The following is an 18,568-nucleotide window of genomic DNA, read 5'->3' as shown; positions in this document are numbered from 1 at the left end:
ATTGATTTTAATTGTGTTAAATTGGTTTTTAATTATTTTTTACTGTAATGTAAGTTTTTCGTTTTTTTTTTTTTTTTTTTTGTTTTAATTTCTGGAGGGTATCATACGGAAGTGTTCTACATACTATATTGAGGTATACTCCTCTTATTATTTTACAAATATTGATATCAATGTAGAATATATTGAGTGTTGCAGCTCTGATTTATACTATCTAATTCCTTTATTATATTTTCTTCATTTTTATAAGTTAAGAAATATAATGAAATGAAATCTCAATTCTCTTTGCAGGTTTTAGGATGAAGAATGCTAGTGGCTCTAAGCAACCATATGAAAGCTCTTTATAGATTTACATTTATTTCTAACTTTTCAAAATAAAAATTACGAAGTACATTGCCTTTCATTCAGATTTCTTTCATAATATTTTTATATTCTAGTGATACAGACCACTGCTGCTTTGCACATTTCCATATGTGCTAAGTATATTAGACTAATAGATTAATAATAGTTGCAGACTGAGTGAAGGTGATTCTTGCACTGCTTCTATTGGAACATGCATCAGCCCAGATAGCTTGTGGCCAGCCAGCCAGATAGCACAAACTATGTGGGCATCAGCCCACATAGTTTGTGCATCTATGTCAACATGGAACTAGGAAGTATATGGGCTATGTTAGGGTAACTAAGAGTAAGAACAGGTGCATGTATACATGCATGTACACTTAAGCTAGGGGCGCCTCCGTAGCCAGTGTGGGCAGGAGCAGCAGTGCGTAGCACATGCTTCTTGATTAGACCGGGGTTTGAGCCCGTGAGCCACCAAATATGGAGGATGCGGAAAGGTCAGGGAATGACCACCCGCATATAACCGGAGCAATATGGACATAGTTTCTAATGCTCCTAAAAACCAAACAACACTTAAGCTAGGAGCATAGTAAATAAATTTGAAGAATTTGAAGTGCTGGTCAAGTCATCAGATGAAGATGTGGGTATATCAGAGACGTGCCGACCGGGCTAGCCGGGTGGCTAAAGTGCCTGCCTGGCAACCCCAAAGGTCGCGGGTTCGATTCCCGCCTCGGGCTTGGATCAAAAGTGCCTCAAAACCTTGGGAGGTGCATTATGGCCACAGAAGCCTATGCGCCAACAACTACCAAAAAAAAAAAAAAAAAAAATATATCAGAGACGTGGTGTCATTCAGATATAAGGGGTGCAGAATTTGAATATGGGGAGTACAAAGTATACATAAACAACATAGTGTTAGTCTTGTGACCCCAGGGGTTCCCCCAGCTCCTCCTCTATACACAAAGAACAGACAGAACATGAGGAAGGAGACATGGGTGGCCAGTGCAATGTTGAGTCAGTATGGTGTGACATAAGCACTGGGAAAACAAAAATGAGAGTAGGTTTGTTGTTGGCCAAATGACTGGATGAGTAAAATGAACAACTGTACAGAGAAATAGTGGGCCAGTAAATCATGTCTTATAATGGGAGATTTTAAGTTTCCTGATATTGACTGGATCTTGTGGATTCGTGCAAGATTTTGTGGATTTATTGGATGAGTGTTTTCTACAGCAGCATGTTAGAGAGCCAATGAGAGAGAGAGAGAGAGAGAGAGAGAGAGAGTGTGGTACTCTTGATCTGATTATCAGCAGTGATTCTTCATGCATTAAGAATCTGCAGATATATGAACCACTAGGTCAGTATTGATCTAGTGGTTCATATATCTGCAGTTCATATACTGTGATCACTAGACTAGTGATCACAGTATTGATGTGAGATTTACTTAAAGGTAGCCATCATCAAGGATAAAGGGGACGTTTTTCCTTTTGTAAAGGAGACTGCACTAGTCTCGCACAGTTTTTAAATTCTATACAATAGGACCAACTAAAGATGTTACCAACAACAAATTGTAAATGGGAAGCATTCAAGGAAGTAGTAGTAGTAGTAGTGGCATGTGATGCAAGAAAGCAAGTGTATGAGCTTATGCAGCATCAGCCAAAAAAAAAAAAAAAAAAAAAAAAAAAAAAATCACCATTCCCTCTAAATTGCCTGTCCAGTTCCTTTTTAAATTTATTTAACCTATCAACTTCCACAACGACAGATGGAAGTTTGTTCCAGCAATTAACCACCCTCTGGCTAAAGGCAAATTTCCGCACATTTATTCTACATCTGTCTTTTCTTAATTTGAATTTATGCCCCCTTAGGTTTGTAATCTGAACAAGTTGAAGGATCCCATCAGAATTCAGGGTGCTCACCCCATTCAAGGCCTTATACACCTCAATCAGATCACTGCAAATTACAGTGGCTGGTGCCTAGCCTCCAGCCACTGTAATTTGCAGAACTTAAGCCTCTCTTGGTAAGAGGATCCCTTCATTCCCCTCACCAATCTTGTTGCCCTTCTCTGTACATGCTCAAGCAAATCTACATCCTTCCTAAAATGAGACCTCCAGACCTGTACACAGTACTCAAGGCGCGGCCTGACCATTGCCTTATACAGAGGGACAATCACCTCCTTCTCCCTGCTGGCAAAATTCCTATATATCATTGACAAAATCCCATGACCTGCCCTGGCAGCCTGTCTGCATTGCTCAGAAAACTTCATATCTGACTGCACAATTACTCCCAGGTCTTTTTCATTTTCTACCACCTTAAGTGTAGTACCACAGTTGGTATGTTTCTCTGGGGTTACTTCTACCCATATGTAGAACTGGAATTTGTGGAGTACAATGTCTACAGAAAGGATAGACAGGATAGGAAGGGAGAAGGGGTTATGTTATTAGTTAAGAAATACATAAAATCCAAGGAAGTGAAGCCAGTCGACATTGCTGGACAGTGCAGTGTCGAGTCAGTTTGGTGTGACATAAGCATTGGGAGATCAAAATTGAGAGTAGGAGTGTGCTATAGGCCTAATGACTCTGATGAGTATAATAAGAAACTGTACAGGGAAATAGAGTGGGCCAGTAAATCAGAGAGTCTTATAATGGGGGATTTTGATTTCCCAGATATTGACTGGAATTTGGGGGCTGGTCACTCACACACTAGCAAGGCTTTTGTGGATTTATCATGCATTTGCATTTGTCAAGGTTAAACTTCAGTTGCCACTTCTTAGTCCATCTGCCCAAATTATCTAGATCCTGTTGCAGTAGCACACTGCCATTACTGTCATTAACAACCCTGCCAATGGGATGCACAAAAATTATCAGGTCATACTGAAGCTTGTGGTAGATATAAACTAGTCTGCAATCAACTCACAAAGGGGGAGTGTCAAGCCTAGGCAGATTGTGAAAATTCTCTGGCAGAGAATGCGCTTTGCTAGGGTAACTAAGAGTAAGAACCAAGAGAACCAGCAAATATTTCTTTCCTTATATTAACAGTAGAAGGAATGGATTGCATCACATTAGTCCACTTTGATCGATGGTTTCACCATTCATGATCCTGCTCAGAATGCTGACAAACTGAATAGGTTTGTGCATCTATGTTCGCACATCAGAAATTCTTTAGTGATGGGGATGCCAGAAGTTTATCAGAATAGTACAGGGAGCCAAATGATTTTGTGATAACTGAGTAATTTCAGATCTGGTAGCTTAATTTTTATTCCAGGTACAATAATGGAATCACTGGTTAAATATGTAATGCAGGACCATCTAAATGAGTGTACAGTTATACTTTGCTCACAGCATGGATTTCTTAAGGGCTATCTTATCTGACCAATTTAATTGGATATTATGATGCAGTAACAAAGGAACTGGATGAAAAATAATTATATCGTATACTTGGATTTCAGGAAAGTTTTTGATACTTTGCACACGAAGGACTGCTGTAAAAAGGAAAAGTTACTGCTGTTGATAAAGGGATGGTTGAGTGGGAGAAGACAATAGTTATCAGTGGATGCTGCCATTAGTGCAATTCCACAGGGTCCAGTACAGGACCCTGTGGAACTTAATGATATTGATGATGGTATATCAGGTTCAATATCTAAGTTTGCAGATGATACAAAGGTTGGAAAGTGGTTAATGACAGTAATAAAAGTATGCTGCAACAAGATCTAAAAAAATAGGCAGATCGGTTGAAAAATGGCAATCGAAGTTCAACATTGACAAATGTAAAGTACTACCTATGTGTAGGAGTAACCCCAGAGTAACATACGAACTATGTGGAACTACACTCAGGTTTGTGGAAAATGAAAAAGACCTGGGGGTAATTGTGCAGCCAGATATGAAGTTCTTTGAGCAGTGCTGCAGGCTGCCAGGATAGCTTATGGGGTTTTGCCAATAATATACAGGAATTTTGCTAGGGGATAAGGTGGTGATTATCCCGTTGTATAAGGTAATGGTCAGGACACATCTTGAGTACTGCCTACAGGTCTGGAGGCCTCATTTTAGGAAGGATGTAGATTGCAATGAGATTGGTGATGGGAACAAAGGGTGCTCTTACCAAGAAAGGCTTCAGTTCTGCAAATTGTAGACTAGGCACCTCTGAGGTGATCTGATTGTAGTGTTTAAGGCTTTGAATGGATTGAGCAAGTTCACTGCTGATGGACTTCATTCGTTTGCTTAGACCACACACAAGGGAGCACAAATTCAAATTGAGGAAAGGCAGTTGCAGAATACATGGGCAGAAGTTTGCCTTTAGCCAGAGGGTGGTTGATTGTTGGAACAAACTTCCTTCTGTTGTTGTGGAAGTTGGCAGTTTAAATATATTCTAGGAAGAACCAAATAGGCTATTGGAGGCAATGGATAGGTGAAATATGAAAATTTTTTTTTACGATTTTGATTTTTTATATATGATATCAGAATTATTTTTTCTGCATCTATTTTCTTTGTTACCCCAGTCATATTATCCAATCAGATTGGTCAAACAAGACTTCCCCTTAACAAATTCAAGCTCTGCAGTCTTGTCTAGATATTCCTGCATTATTTCTTTAACCAGTGACTCCATTATTTTTCCTGTAACAAAACTTTAGCTAACAGGTCTGTATTTACTTGGGTCACCCTTTGATCCCCTTTGTTAATTGGGGATGCATTTGCACATCTCTAGTCTGCAGGGACATCCCCATGAATGCAAAGATGCTCTCATAATTATGGCTAAGGGTTTGTTTACTTCCTTTGCTTCCTCCCTTAATATAATTTGATTGATCCCATCCACCCCAAATGTCCTTTTTATGATTATCTGCAACAATTTCTATTCCAATTTCCTTAGTATTACAAATTCATTTAGCTCTCTGTTAGTTTGATAAAATTCTAGCATCCACTTTCCTAAAGAATTGTTCATGTGTGAATGTAGATGCAAAATACTCATTCAATTTGTCAGCAACCTGAGCAGGATCAACAGTCAAACTATTGATATAAAGTGGACCAATATGATTCATCCCCCCCCTTTTTTCTAGTGTTTAAATAAGTAAAGAAGTGTTTGTATCCCTTGCCAAAGATTTGTCATAATTTGCTTGCCTTAGCTTCCCTAACCTCCTTTGTGATTTAATTACAGACTAATTTATATCTTCCATAGGCTTCTGTGGATAATTTATATGCATCCCATACATTTTTCTTCTCTGCCACTAGTCTTAATAGTTCATCTGACATTCATTTAGGCTTAAACCTTGAACAGTTGGTATGAAAAGGCTAGTTGCTTCTCTGATTAATTCCTTGAATGCTTCTCATTTAGAATTTGGTCACTGTAACATCATCAGTTGGTCTTACTGTATAGAGTTTAAAAACTGTGAGTGACCTTTACAAAAGGAAAAACCCTTCCCTTTACCCTTGATGATAGCTGTCTTTAAGTAAATTCCACATCAATACTGTGATCACTGCTGCCTAGTGTTTTGTTTATCTGCAGATTCTTAATGCACGAAGAATCACTGCTGATAATCAGACCAAGAGAACCACACTCTTATTGGCTCTCTCTAACATGCTACTGTGGAAAAAGTCATCCAATAAATCCACAAGTTCCAGTCAATATCAGGAAACTTAAAATCTTCCATTATAAGACATGATTTACTGGCCCGCTTTATTTCTCTGTAAAGTTGTTCATTTTGCTCATCACAGTCATTTGGCCAACAACACACTCCTACTCATTTTTGTTTTCCCAGTGCTTAGGTCACACCATACTGACTCAACATTGCACTGGCCACCCGTGTCTACTGTATGCACTGCCTTAGATTTTATGTGCTTCTTAACTAAGAGCATAACCCATCCATCATATTTTGTCTGTCCTTTCTGTACTCATTGTACTCACCAAAAATTCAAATTCTGCTTCCCTTATTAGCATTAGCATTAGTAGAGGCATATGATGCAAGAAAGCAAGCTTATTCAGCATCAGCCAAAAAAAAAAAAAAAAAAAAAAATCCACTTCCACTTCACCCCTCTGTTCGTTCAAAATACCTGTCCAGCTGAGCTTTAAATTTGTTTAGGCTATCAACTTCAACAACAAGTGATGGAAGTCGGTTCCACCAACCAACCACCCGCTGGCCAAAGGCAAATTTCCGCACATCTATCCGACATCCGTCCTTCCTCAATTTGAATTTATGCCCTCTGAGGTGATTATTCTGAGCAAGATGAAGAATCCCATTGGCATTGAGCATGCTGAAACCATTCAAAGCCTTATACACCTCTATCAGATCACCTCGCCGGTGCCTAGTCTCCAGACTCTGTAATTTGCAAAACTTAAGCCTTTCTTCGTAAGAGCAACCCTTTGTTCCATTTACTAATCTTGTTGCCCTTCTCTGTACCCGTTCCAGCAGCTCTACATCCTTCTTGAAATGAGGCCTCCAGACCTGTATACAGTACTCAAGATGTGGCCTAACCATTGCCTTATACAAGGGAATAATCACCTCCTTATCCCTGCTAGAAAAATTCCTGTATATCATTGACAAGACACCATGAGCTACTCTTGCAGCTCGTCTGCACTGCTCAGAGAACTTCATATCTGCCTGCACAATTACCCCCAGGTCCTTTTCATTCTCCACCACTGTCAGTGTAGTACCGCAGAGTTGATACGTTGCTCTGGGGTTACTGTTTCCCATATGTAGTACTTTACATTTCTCAATGTTAAACTTCATTTGCCACCTCTCAGCCCATCTGTTCAACCTTTCCAGATCCTGTTGCAGCAGCATAGCGTCAGTAGTGTCCTTAACGACCCTGCCAACCTTTGTATCATCTGCAAACTTGGACATTAAACTTGATATCCCATCATCAATATCATTCATAAACACCGAAAACAACAACGGACCCAACACTGAACCTTGAGGAACTCCACTAATAACATTAGTCCACGTTGAGCAGTGTCCATTGATTACCACTCTCTGTCTTCTGCCACTCAACCATCCCCTTATCCATAGCAGCAATTTGCCTCCAATGCCACACTGCTCCAATTTGTGCAGCAGTCTTCCATGTGCAACAGTATCGAAAGCCTTTCTAAGATCCAAATATATAATATCAAAGTTATTTCCTGCATCCAGTTCTTTTGTGACTACATCATAGTATCCAATCAAATTGGTCAGGCAAGACCTGCCCTTAACAAAACCATGCTGCGTCTGAGCTATAACAGAATTCTTGTCTAGATGATCCTGCAGTGCTTCTTTAACCAGTGCCTCCATTAATTTACCTGGAACAGAAGTTAAACTAACAGGTCTATAATTACTTGTGTCAGCCTTTGATCCTCCTTTGTGAATTGGGGTTACATTTGCATGAAGAATCACTACTGATAATCAGATCAAGAGTATTGCTCCCTCTTGTTGCCTCACGAACATGCTGATGTAGAAAACAATCATCCAATAAATCCACAAAAGCCTTGCTAGTGTGCGACTGACCAACCCACAAATTCCAGTCAATATCTGGGAAATTAAAATCCCCCATTATAAGACTCTCTGATTTACTGGTCCACTCTATTTCCTTGTACAATATCTTATTATGCTCATCAGAGTCATTAGGCCTATAGCACACTCCTACTCTCAATTTTGATTTCCCTATGCTTATGTCACACCAAACTGACTCGACACTGCCCTGTCCATCGATGTCGACTGGCTTCACTTCCTTGACTTTATGTGTTTCTTAATTAATAGCATAACCCCTCCTCCCCTCCCCTCCCCTCCTGTCCTGTCTATCCTTTCTATACACATTGTATTCCCCAAATTCCAGTTCCGCATTACTTATATCTGTGTGACACCACGTCTCTGATATCCCAACAATATCTGCCTTTGATGTTTTGAGCAATACCTCAAATTCATCAAATTTATTTACCAAACTCCTAGCATTGGTGTACACGCAGGTATACATGCACCTGTTTCTATTCTTAGCTACCCTAACACAACCCATGTGTTTACTTGTACCGCAATGACTACCAGCAGTCTCTGAAATATCCTGCATCTTGTTTTTCAGACTTCTGCTCATTTCAATAGAAGCAGTGCAAGAATCACTTCCACCTCTGCCAGTGGCTACTGTTAATCTATTAGTCCTTGTATCCCCCCCCCAACTAGCAGTTTTCCGACCCTCCTAACACTGCCTCGACAGCATCAGCAAAAATTCTTGCACCCTTTCTATTTAAGTGTATCCCATCCCTGTAGAAGCAATCTCTCCTGTTAACAAGTACAGTCCAGGCTGAAAAAAATTCTACCCCTTGAGCCTTGCACAATCCCTCCAGGGCTGAATTGATCGATAAGGCTCTCATCATATACTCCCTCCTATCGTGTCTGGGCAGAATTGCAGACACTTTCAAGTTCAACCCTAATTCACGGCTTTTTTTCAACAGTGACCTGTACTTATATCTGAGTGCCACCATATGTTTGATATCCCAACAATGTCTACATTTGATTGTCTTAACCAGTACTTCATTATCAGATTTTATTTACAATTCTCCTAGCATTGGTGTACATGCAAGTATATATGACATGTTCTTACTATTAGTTACCCTAAAACAGCCCATGTATTTTGTACCCTAACACAGCCCATGTAATTGTTCAATGATGACTCTCAGCAGTCCTTGAAATCTTTGGCACTTTGCTTTCCAGGTTGCTGTTCATCCCAGTAGAATCACTTTCACCTTTGCATGTGGCTGTTGTTAGTCTATTAGTCTGTGTATCCCCCTTCCTCTTCCCAAGCTGCTAGCAGGTTTTCAGCCCAATAATGCACTAATATTGCAGTATTACTATCACTGTTACTAGCTGGTGGTATTTTTATATATTTTTGTATATTAAATTTAGGATCTTATAACAATTTTCCATATTAGTTATAGGCCGACCGGGCTAGCCGAGTGGGTAAAGTACCTGCCTGGCAACCCAAAGGTCGCGGGTTTGATTCCCGCCTCGGGCTTGGATCAAAGTACTGCAAAAACCTTGGGAGGTGCAATATGGCCACAGAAGCCGATGCGCCAACAACTACCAAATCAAAAAAAAAAAAAAAAAAAACCATATTAGTTATAAATATGTATATCCATTGCATAATGTTTAATTTTAGCAGCGCCATTAGGAATCACTAGTTGAATGATTTATAGTTAAAATAAAAACAGCTGTAACTGCATTATATATGTATATTATATTTGTTATTTTGGTAGTGTGTGTGTGTGTGTGGCGTGCTACTGGCTGCTATGTTCCTGAATTTTATTGAAAGTGTGTTATTAAGTAGAGTTATTTGATTTTCTTGATCATCTTGTTGACAGAGTTGGATTGTGGTGGGGTTCAGTGTATTTTAAAAATATCAGGTAGTATTTGACTACTTATAGACATTAGTTTATTTTGACAATTGGAACATTCTTTGTTCTAACGGTCAGTTGATTGTTTGCCTATGCTACAGCATAGTGTAATACTTCAAATTTTATCTGGCCATAATTTAAAATTCTGATACTTAGAGACTGGGGGACATTAATTAATCAGAACAACCTTACTGTTGTGTGTCAGGGTTTGAATCTAAGGAAATATAATTAAACTTAAATGCTTAAAAGAAGTGATTTTGGAAAAGAAGTGATTTTGGAAAATTGTAGTGGCACTGTGTATTATGATTGAATTTTGGAGGATAACAAAAATACATTTTCGTTGATTTTGAAGGGGCTTTTGAAAATCTCTTGGGACAGTGCGTTATTGATGCTTTGCCTCGCAAAATGCTCCCATCAGCTTTATAGCGTCATAATGGATTATTTTAAGGAAAGATCTTTAAAATTAAGTCTAGTGGAATTCAGTAACTAGATCTACTATTTGAGGATGTTGGCAGGGATCTGTTTTTGTGCCACTAATGTAGAAATTGGTGTTAGAGGATTGGTTACAGAAGGAATAGAGTCATGTTCAGATGATGTGGTAATATTAGTTGAAGGCTCTTCACGGCTACAAGTTGAACAACGATCTAATGAAATAATAAAAGATCTGAATGCTTGGTGTGACTTTCATAAATTAACAATATCCAGATTTAAAAAAATATATATTATTGCTAAAGGGGAACCTATCTGTTCATAGAGAACCTAAAGTGCTGATTGGTTGTGAAATTTAAAGTCCGTTAAGAGTATTAAATATCTTCATCGAGAGAGGTCTTATATTTGACACCCATATCAATTTTCTATCTGAAAAGGTTGCAAAATTTGTTAACATGATAGTAAGAATTACTAGGAAGGACTGGGGTATTAGAGGTAGGGTGCTATCTCTTCTTTAGATCTGGAGGCCTCATTTTAGGAAGGATGTAGAGTTGCCAGAACAAGTACAGAGAAGGGCAATAAGTTGGTGAGAGGAACAAAGGGGTGTGCTTACGAAGAAAAGCTTAAGTTCTGCAAGTTGCAGCATCTGGAAGCTAGGCACCTGCGAGGTGATCTGATCAAGGTGTATAAGGCCTTGAATGGTTTGAGTAGGCTCAAACCTGATGGGATACGTCCACTTGCTCAGATTAAGAACCTGAGAGGGCATAGATTCAAATTGAGGAAAGATAGTTGTAGAATAGATGTGCAGAAGTTTGCCTTTAGCCAGTGGGTAGTTGATTGCTGGAACAGACTTCCATCTGTTGTTGTGGAAGTTGATAGCCTAAATAAATTTAATGCTGAACTAGACAAACATTTGGAGTGACCAGATGGGCAAAATGGGAAGGATTTTCTTCCTATTGTTTCTTATGGTATCACAGCTTAGATAGACTGTGTTAATTTTAAAAAAATATATAAAAAAAAAAACTATTCCGTTCAGAGGATGATGCTCCTGAAGCTGGCTTTAGTTTGTAGAACTGTCTCCACTGATGTGCTACAGATTGTCACAAGGAAAATGCCAATTGACCACTTTGTGATTTATAGAGTAATGACTTTCAACATTCAGCGTGGAACTCCTTTTATTATTCGTGATCTTGAGTTGGATTTGGCTAATGATCCTAAGAATGAGGCCAAGGGAATCTTAGATATCTTAAGGACTCTTTGGAATCATAGATGGGCTAACTCAAATAAAGGTGAAATGACTCGTAGGTTCTTTCCCTCTGTTGTTGATGTTCCGCCAGAAAAATGGTTTGTGCCTAATCTACAAAATATGTTTTTATTAATCGGCCATGGCTCATTTTTTTAGCAAAGCTGAATCAGCTGGGTGTTTCGGAAAGGTCCCATTTTCACTGCATGGCTCTGGAGACACAAAGTCATGTTTTATATTATTGTCATGAGTACTTGGATCTCAGAAATGAATTTTTATTTGCTAGTCCTAATCTTGCTGACCTGACTGAGGGCGATGAGGCTCAATTAATTAAAACTGAGGAAAATTTTCCAAGAAATTATTCCAGAGAAGATTAGTGCTGCTTGAAATTGAGGAAAGAACAGTAGAAGGCTTATAGACTATTGACATCAGTTCTGTGTAACAGGGCGCCTCCGTAGCCAGGTGGGCAGGAGCAGCAGTGCATAGCACACGCTTCTTGATTAGATCGGGGTTCGAGCCCGTGACCCCCAGATGCGGAAAGGTCAAGGGAATGACCACTGCATATCCCTCAAGCAATATGGCCTTAGTTGCTAATGCTCCTAATAATAAGTCCTCTGTGTAACAGTTAAAGATGCTGAAATAAACAGTGTAATTGACCTAGTAATTAATGATCATCGAGTTCCTTTGTAAACAGGCTAATCATATTAGACAATTTATGTAGATACTTGTGACCATATTGTTATTTGTTTTCATCTCATGTTGACTTCGTAAAATCAGTGGCTCCTTGTGCCACGTTTGGTCTTATTCGTGTCATATGGCTCATTATGCTATGTGCTTGGCCTGTGATTCCTTGTGCCGCAATTTATATTTCTGTATATCATATGAATCTGTATATGTATATAGCCAGTTTTTGGCTAGGGGCTGCTTGCTAATAAAAAAAAAAGTGTGTGTGTGTGTTATATACATGTGTACAAAAACATACACATTTCTTTTATTTTTCTCAGTTATTAATAGTGAATTTGTGTATTTTAGGGATCAGTAGTAATTCAAGGTTTAGAAGAGATTTCCCTCCATTCCAAGTATCAAATATATAATATATTGGAGAAGGGATCAGCTAGAAGGCAAAAGGCAGCTACAATGCTAAATGCATCTTCAAGCCGCAGCCACACTGTGTTTTCTATTACAGTTCATACCAAAGAAAATACTCTGGATGGAGAAGAATTGTTAAAGATAGGAAAGCTCAACTTAGTAAGTTCATGTAAATTATACATATTTTATGGTGCTGGAGTATTACATGATATATCTGTTATATATAAAATAAGTTCCTTGATTAAAATTGCTACCATAAAAATATCATTTGCAGTAACAGATTTAAAATTCGATGGAACTAGGATCTGAAATGGTTCTTATTTCTCCAGTTGTTTCTTCTTTTTTTCAGTTCGGATCTCTTTTTTCCTTACAGGCACTACCCAGGTTAACGTAATACTCGGCTTACGGAGTTTGCAAACTTAAAAAAATTGTGGAAATGTATTTTGCATCCCATAGGAATAAATGGAGGTATCGTGAAAATGTCATAATGTGAACCCAATGATACATTGTTTTTTTATTTTGGTAATTCGTTCCAAGACCTTGGAAGTTGAAATTTTTGCTATACACTGTATAACTAAGCTATTTATCTCTCTAAAAGTCATTTTTGTAATGGAAATTGCACTACACTTTCATTGTTATCATATGTTCCATTATAAGAATCAATTTTGGAACACCTTTGTGATGTTTTTCTAAAACACATTACTGTAGGTAACGACCATAAAACAATAAAAACAATTTACACTTTTCAGTTTATTGGGTTTTCTGTTAGTGAATCTAATTATAAATGGGTAGTAAACTCGATCTTATTGCATTTGCGATAATCCCGATTACTGGAATTGTGTGGGTTTTTACGTTATGGTATTATGGCAAAATGTGTTCCCCTTCACTGAAATTTTCAATCGTATAAAAAACAAATTTTCAGAATTTTCTCTTCATTCCTACTTACGTATTACAATGGTGAAGGGAAAGGGACCAACGGAAAGTGCAAGTGCTGGCAGTGCTAGGAAATGAAACAAAATTGATTTTGAAATGAAGATGATTAAGAAGTACAAAGTAGAACAAAGTTTGTCATCTATTGCACAGGAATTAGGTCTCGCTGCTTCAACAGTGAATACTATTTTAAAGGACAATGAGCATATAAAAGAACATGTTAAAGGGGATCAACGCATTTAAGATCAACAGTGATCACAAAACATCTCCATCAGGGGTAGCCTGAGCTTCTGATGGAGAAAAAAAAAAAAAAAAAATGCTCAGATTGAAGGTGAAAGTAGTACAAGGAGTGGAATCAAAGTGGTAACAAGTAGGATGAGGAAAGAAGGCATCCTCTGGTGGAGCAAAGTGGTGGGAGGGTAGAACTGACAATTAACTCTGGCATTGGAAGCTCACCAATTGTCAGGGAAAGGAATTTGGACAAAAGGATGCAGCACGTGTTCAGACTGGTTTGTGGAGAGAGAGGGAGGGAATTGTAGAAACCAACTGAGGACCACAGTACCCATGGAAGTATCTATTGAAAAAGCATGCAACAGAAGCAATGTCTGTGAGACAGAGAGAGGAGAGTTTGTAAGAGATGGTTCATTAATTAACCTAACTGCATTCTTTTGAATGGAGCCTAGAAGCCTGAGAGAGGTTATGGGGACACTGCCCTAGATGTGGGAAGAATATTTCATGGTAAGATGGATTTGAGATTTGTATGGAGTGTGAATAGCTGTTTACAAGAAAAGTAACACCAAGGGTGAAAGCAAAAACCCAATTTTTTTTTTTAGATGCATAGGGAGCAATATTTGTAATGTGCTTATGCCAAGAGAGATTAGAAATTTGGGAAATCCTTAATAGAACATTAACAGTTGAAGCTGTTTGTGCTGGACAAGGTTTCTCAAACTAGAAGGCGGAGTGCTGTTGTCAGCAAAACTATGGGTAGGATTTCCAGTCATTGGAAGAAAGTTGTTAATATACAAGTGGGAGAAAGAACTGAACCTTGGGGAACACCAGCATTAATGGAAAAGTTAGACAGAGAGCATCTACCATCACCCACAATCATATAGTTTGCCAACTGATTTTTGACCCAGTTACAAAATCAGTTGGCAAACTAAGATGGAAGCTTATTTAAAAGACCTTTATACCAAACATGATCAAAAGCCTTTGAAATATCAAGAGCAACTGTGATATTTCACAGTTCCAGGGTCCTGAGCTGGATATATTCTTCTCTTTCTTGGTGATTCCCTTCTTCTTCTTCTTCTTCTCTCTCTCTCTCTCTCTTGGTAACTCGGAAATTTTTTTTTCGCCAGTGCAGCATAAGCCTCAGGCTTCCTTGCACTATAAGGCTAATAATAATAATAATAAGCTAGTATATCATCAGTGAATCGATACCGACAGAATCCATACTGTTGATCATTGATCAGATGGAAGGTTTCATTTCTAGATGGTTTAGAAGTTGACAGTAATGAATATCTCCATTACTTTAGAAAGCATAGAAGTACAATGTGACAATATTTGGATGGGAGGATTTGTCACCATTTTTAAGAACTGACTTTTCATGAGCAAATTTCCAAGCAGAAGGAAAAACACCTTCAGTGGTATAAGAAATGGTAGAAAGACAATACAGAACAGGAGTAAACTCAGGAGCTCCAATTTTGAGAACAATGGAGAAATACCATCAGGACCCAGAGTTTTCTTAGCACCAAAATCGTTCAAAATTCTTTTGACGAACGACCACAGGAGGCATTGAATGGAGTGTATTGGAAATGTTAGAAGGTGGTTTACCAAGATCATGGTGCCTCCGTAGCCAGGTGGGAAGGAGCAGCAGTGTGTAGCACATGCTTCTTGATTAGACCGGGGTTCGAGCCCGTCACCACCAATAAAATCTCCTTCATGCTTTTTACTTACAATATTATATATATATATACATTATGGCTGTAGGGTACGTTTTGCGAATGCAGTGTCCCTGATCCATAAGCTATATTAATATTATTATTATTTTTTTCATACTGGCATTTCTTCCCCCCCCTATATTTTAATTAGCTTCTTAATACCGTTATTTGTTACTATATGTGCATGTGTATATATGTGTATATATATGTATGTGTATATATATATATAAACTAATATTTAGATGTTCACATGTAAGAAATAAAATAAAACTAAAAGAAATTTTAGGAGTGTTGATCATTTGTAAAAAAACATCTTTTATAATATAATTTTGTAGATATTTTGTATTTTAGTCATTTATAATAAAGTGAATTATAATTTTTTTTTATTTATATACATTTAACCACTATCAAATTTTTATAGGTTGACCTAGCTGGAAGTGAAAACATTGGAAAATCTGGAGCAGTGGATAAGCGAGCACGAGAAGCAGGTTAGCAATTTTTTATTGATATAAAATAGTAAGAACATTATATATATTCAGAGGAAAAATGAACAAGGAAGGGATTATTAATAGGCAGCAAGAAATATTAGTACTTTCTCTATATTACAGAAATATTGCAGTACTCTCTATTCTGGTGAAATTTTTTTTTTTTTTTTCCTTATTCCATTGGGAAACTGTTCTCAGTCAACAGTCACAGGCTTCGGTATATGCTCACTTTAGAAATGAATTTATCCACAATTCAATCTAAAATTACTAATTTCATTTTTAATTTAAAAGCATCTCCAAAAAGATAAATCTACTGTTCGGTAATTGAATATATGCACATTGTAAAATGAAAAAAATCTGTGCGTATAAACAAGACAATGAATAAAGGAAGAAAATAAGAAGTAAATTAATGCAGTCTAAGGCAGCTATTGCTAAACCTTAGCAATGCCCAGATAAAAATAAAAATAAATGAGAGAGAGAGAGAGATAAGAGAGTAAAGTGTGAGAAAGAGAGAAAAAAGAAAGGAAGGTAGGTAGGGGTAAGAGATAGAGTAAATACCCATACACAGTCGAATCTTGTTAATACAAAGTTTAAGGGACCTAAATTTTCACTTTTTCTAGAGTGTCAAAATTTTGCCTTTTGTTCCTTTGTTTTTTTTTGGGTACATACTATACACCTAAGAATAACAATAAATAATAATATCAAAAATAAATGAAAAAGTAAATTAATTAAATTAATAAAATATAAAAACAAAAGCCTTGTCTAACAATACAGTAGAAAATTTTTTTTCTACTGTATTTTTTTTCATTTTTTTAAAGATTTTATTTATTTGTAAGATAAACTAAGAGAAAAGCAATTAATGGAAATGAAAATATTGTACACTATATATTTTGTTATATAGAATATTTTAGTATCACAGTAAAAAGAATTAATCAATATAAAAGGTGACATACAAACCATTAACTTTTTAATAAATTTATCTAATTTAAAGAAAGAATCCAATGTTATTTGCACAGTTTTTGTCCTATATGCATTTTTAACTACAGCAGAGACATTATCAAATGCAATAGTTTTCTTTATCAATGTTACTGCAAGCCAACACATTTTCTATTATGCCCAATGCATTTTTGGTAGACTTGAGTGCCAAGCGATCTTTCTAGCGCGATTTTCTAGCATTTTTCCTAGTGCGAGTACTAGTGCTTTCTTAAACCCTCCACCGCTCGCAACGTCACTGCTTCAACACTAGCAATGTTACTGCTATCGCTAGCAACGTACTGCTCTCCTATTCTTCCGATCGCTTGGTCACTGGTTCGCACCGCTCCTTCCTCCACATGGCGGAGTCTGTAACCTGGGAAAAAAATCACCCTCTCCCGGGGCTAAAAGGAGCAATCATGGATTTGAATAATTTTCTGCTATTTGAGCCTTCAAGCTCAAGATTGGAAATGTCTGATATCAATGACACTAATCAACCAAAAAGAATTCGAAGAGAAGCATAGTGCAATGAGATGTCAAACTTTCTGGTGATACACTCTCTCTCCAACAAGCCTGTAGGCAAGTTATCACCATTTGTTATCCAAAGATATTTGGAATCCATTGCTGGAACACCAAAAATGGTTAAACGCCTACAATCTGGAGACCTCCTGGTAGAAACAGCATCCTCCAAACATTGAGTGGCTGTTCAAAACAACTTTTGGTGGGCTGCCAGTATCTGTCACCCCTCACAATATGTTAAATTCGTCCAAAGGTGCCATCCCAGAATGGGACCTAATTACAGTGTCTGAAGAAGAATTAGTTAAAGAATTGAGCAGTCAATAGGTAATCAGCGCCAAATGTATAAGAAAGATTGAAATCTTGTTCCAACTCTATCCTTAATCTTAACTTTCAACACCCCAGAATTGCCATCATCAGTAAAAGCTGGCTATTTAAATTGCAGAATTCAGCCTTATATCCCTAATCCCATTTGTTGTTTTAAATGCCAGAAATATGGACACTCCCAGCAGGCATGTAGAGGTGATGCCATATATCCTATTTGTGGTTCCAAGGAGCATACTCAAGCAGATTGTACAGCCTCTAATCCCATTTGCCCCAACTGTAAAGAAAGTCATCCAGCCTTTTCAAAATAATGTGAAATGTGGAAAAGGGAAGAAAATACAAAAATATAAAACAGAACATAAAGTGACATACCATGAGGCAAGCAGACAGGTTATGTTGACAATGCCCAGCCGTTCTTATGCATCTCACACTCAAAGCTCTCACTCAACAGCAGCTCACACTGACATATCAATACCACCCAGCACATCTATAGTTAACTGGGTTAAAACTACATTAGCAAACTCTGGAAAAGACACGCCTCAAGCTAAAACCAGCGAAGCGACCAGTAGCATCCCGACTGATAATGCAAAGGTTTTGCTTGATAGCGAACAATTGAAAACCACTAAAGAAAGCAAGAAAACTGAATCGCCCACCAACAGCATGGAAGTCGATGTCCATTCAGAAATTGAGGAACCCATACTAGAACTCCATGCAAATGACACAATGGATATAGGATGCCCCACCTTCCCAAAAAAAGACTGGAAAAAATCCTCCTCATTTAAAAAACAGTCAGATGAATCATCCTCAACAAAACCTAAATGATGCACACCATTTTACAATGGAATTGCAGAGGCTTTCGTTGCAACACAGATGATATAAAAGATCTAATTAGCTGGTTTTCTCCAGTTGCCCTTTGTCTCCAGGAAACTTACCTAACCTTACAAATTTCTCCTTCGATAAAGAACTACTGC

General features: G+C 37.7%; 1 protein-coding gene across 1 annotated transcript in view; it reads left to right on the top strand.

The window, feature by feature from the left end:
* The window catches only part of LOC150077870 (kinesin-like protein KIF11), a 257,452-nt gene that overhangs the window by 60,224 nt on the left and 178,660 nt on the right, over positions 1-18,568 (top strand). The window contains exons 6-7 of the mRNA XM_090384389.1: positions 12,377-12,592; positions 15,722-15,788. Coding sequence (XP_090240515.1) covers positions 12,377-12,592; positions 15,722-15,788 — 283 coding nt within the window. The remainder of the gene's footprint in view (positions 1-12,376; positions 12,593-15,721; positions 15,789-18,568) is intronic.

Source organism: Mastigoproctus giganteus, chromosome 11, assembly GCF_048544385.1.
Source record: "Mastigoproctus giganteus isolate SK-2022 chromosome 11, ASM4854438v1, whole genome shotgun sequence".
NCBI classification, from domain to species: Eukaryota; Metazoa; Arthropoda; class Arachnida; order Uropygi; family Thelyphonidae; genus Mastigoproctus; species Mastigoproctus giganteus.
This window is presented reverse-complemented; position numbering and strand designations above follow the sequence as displayed.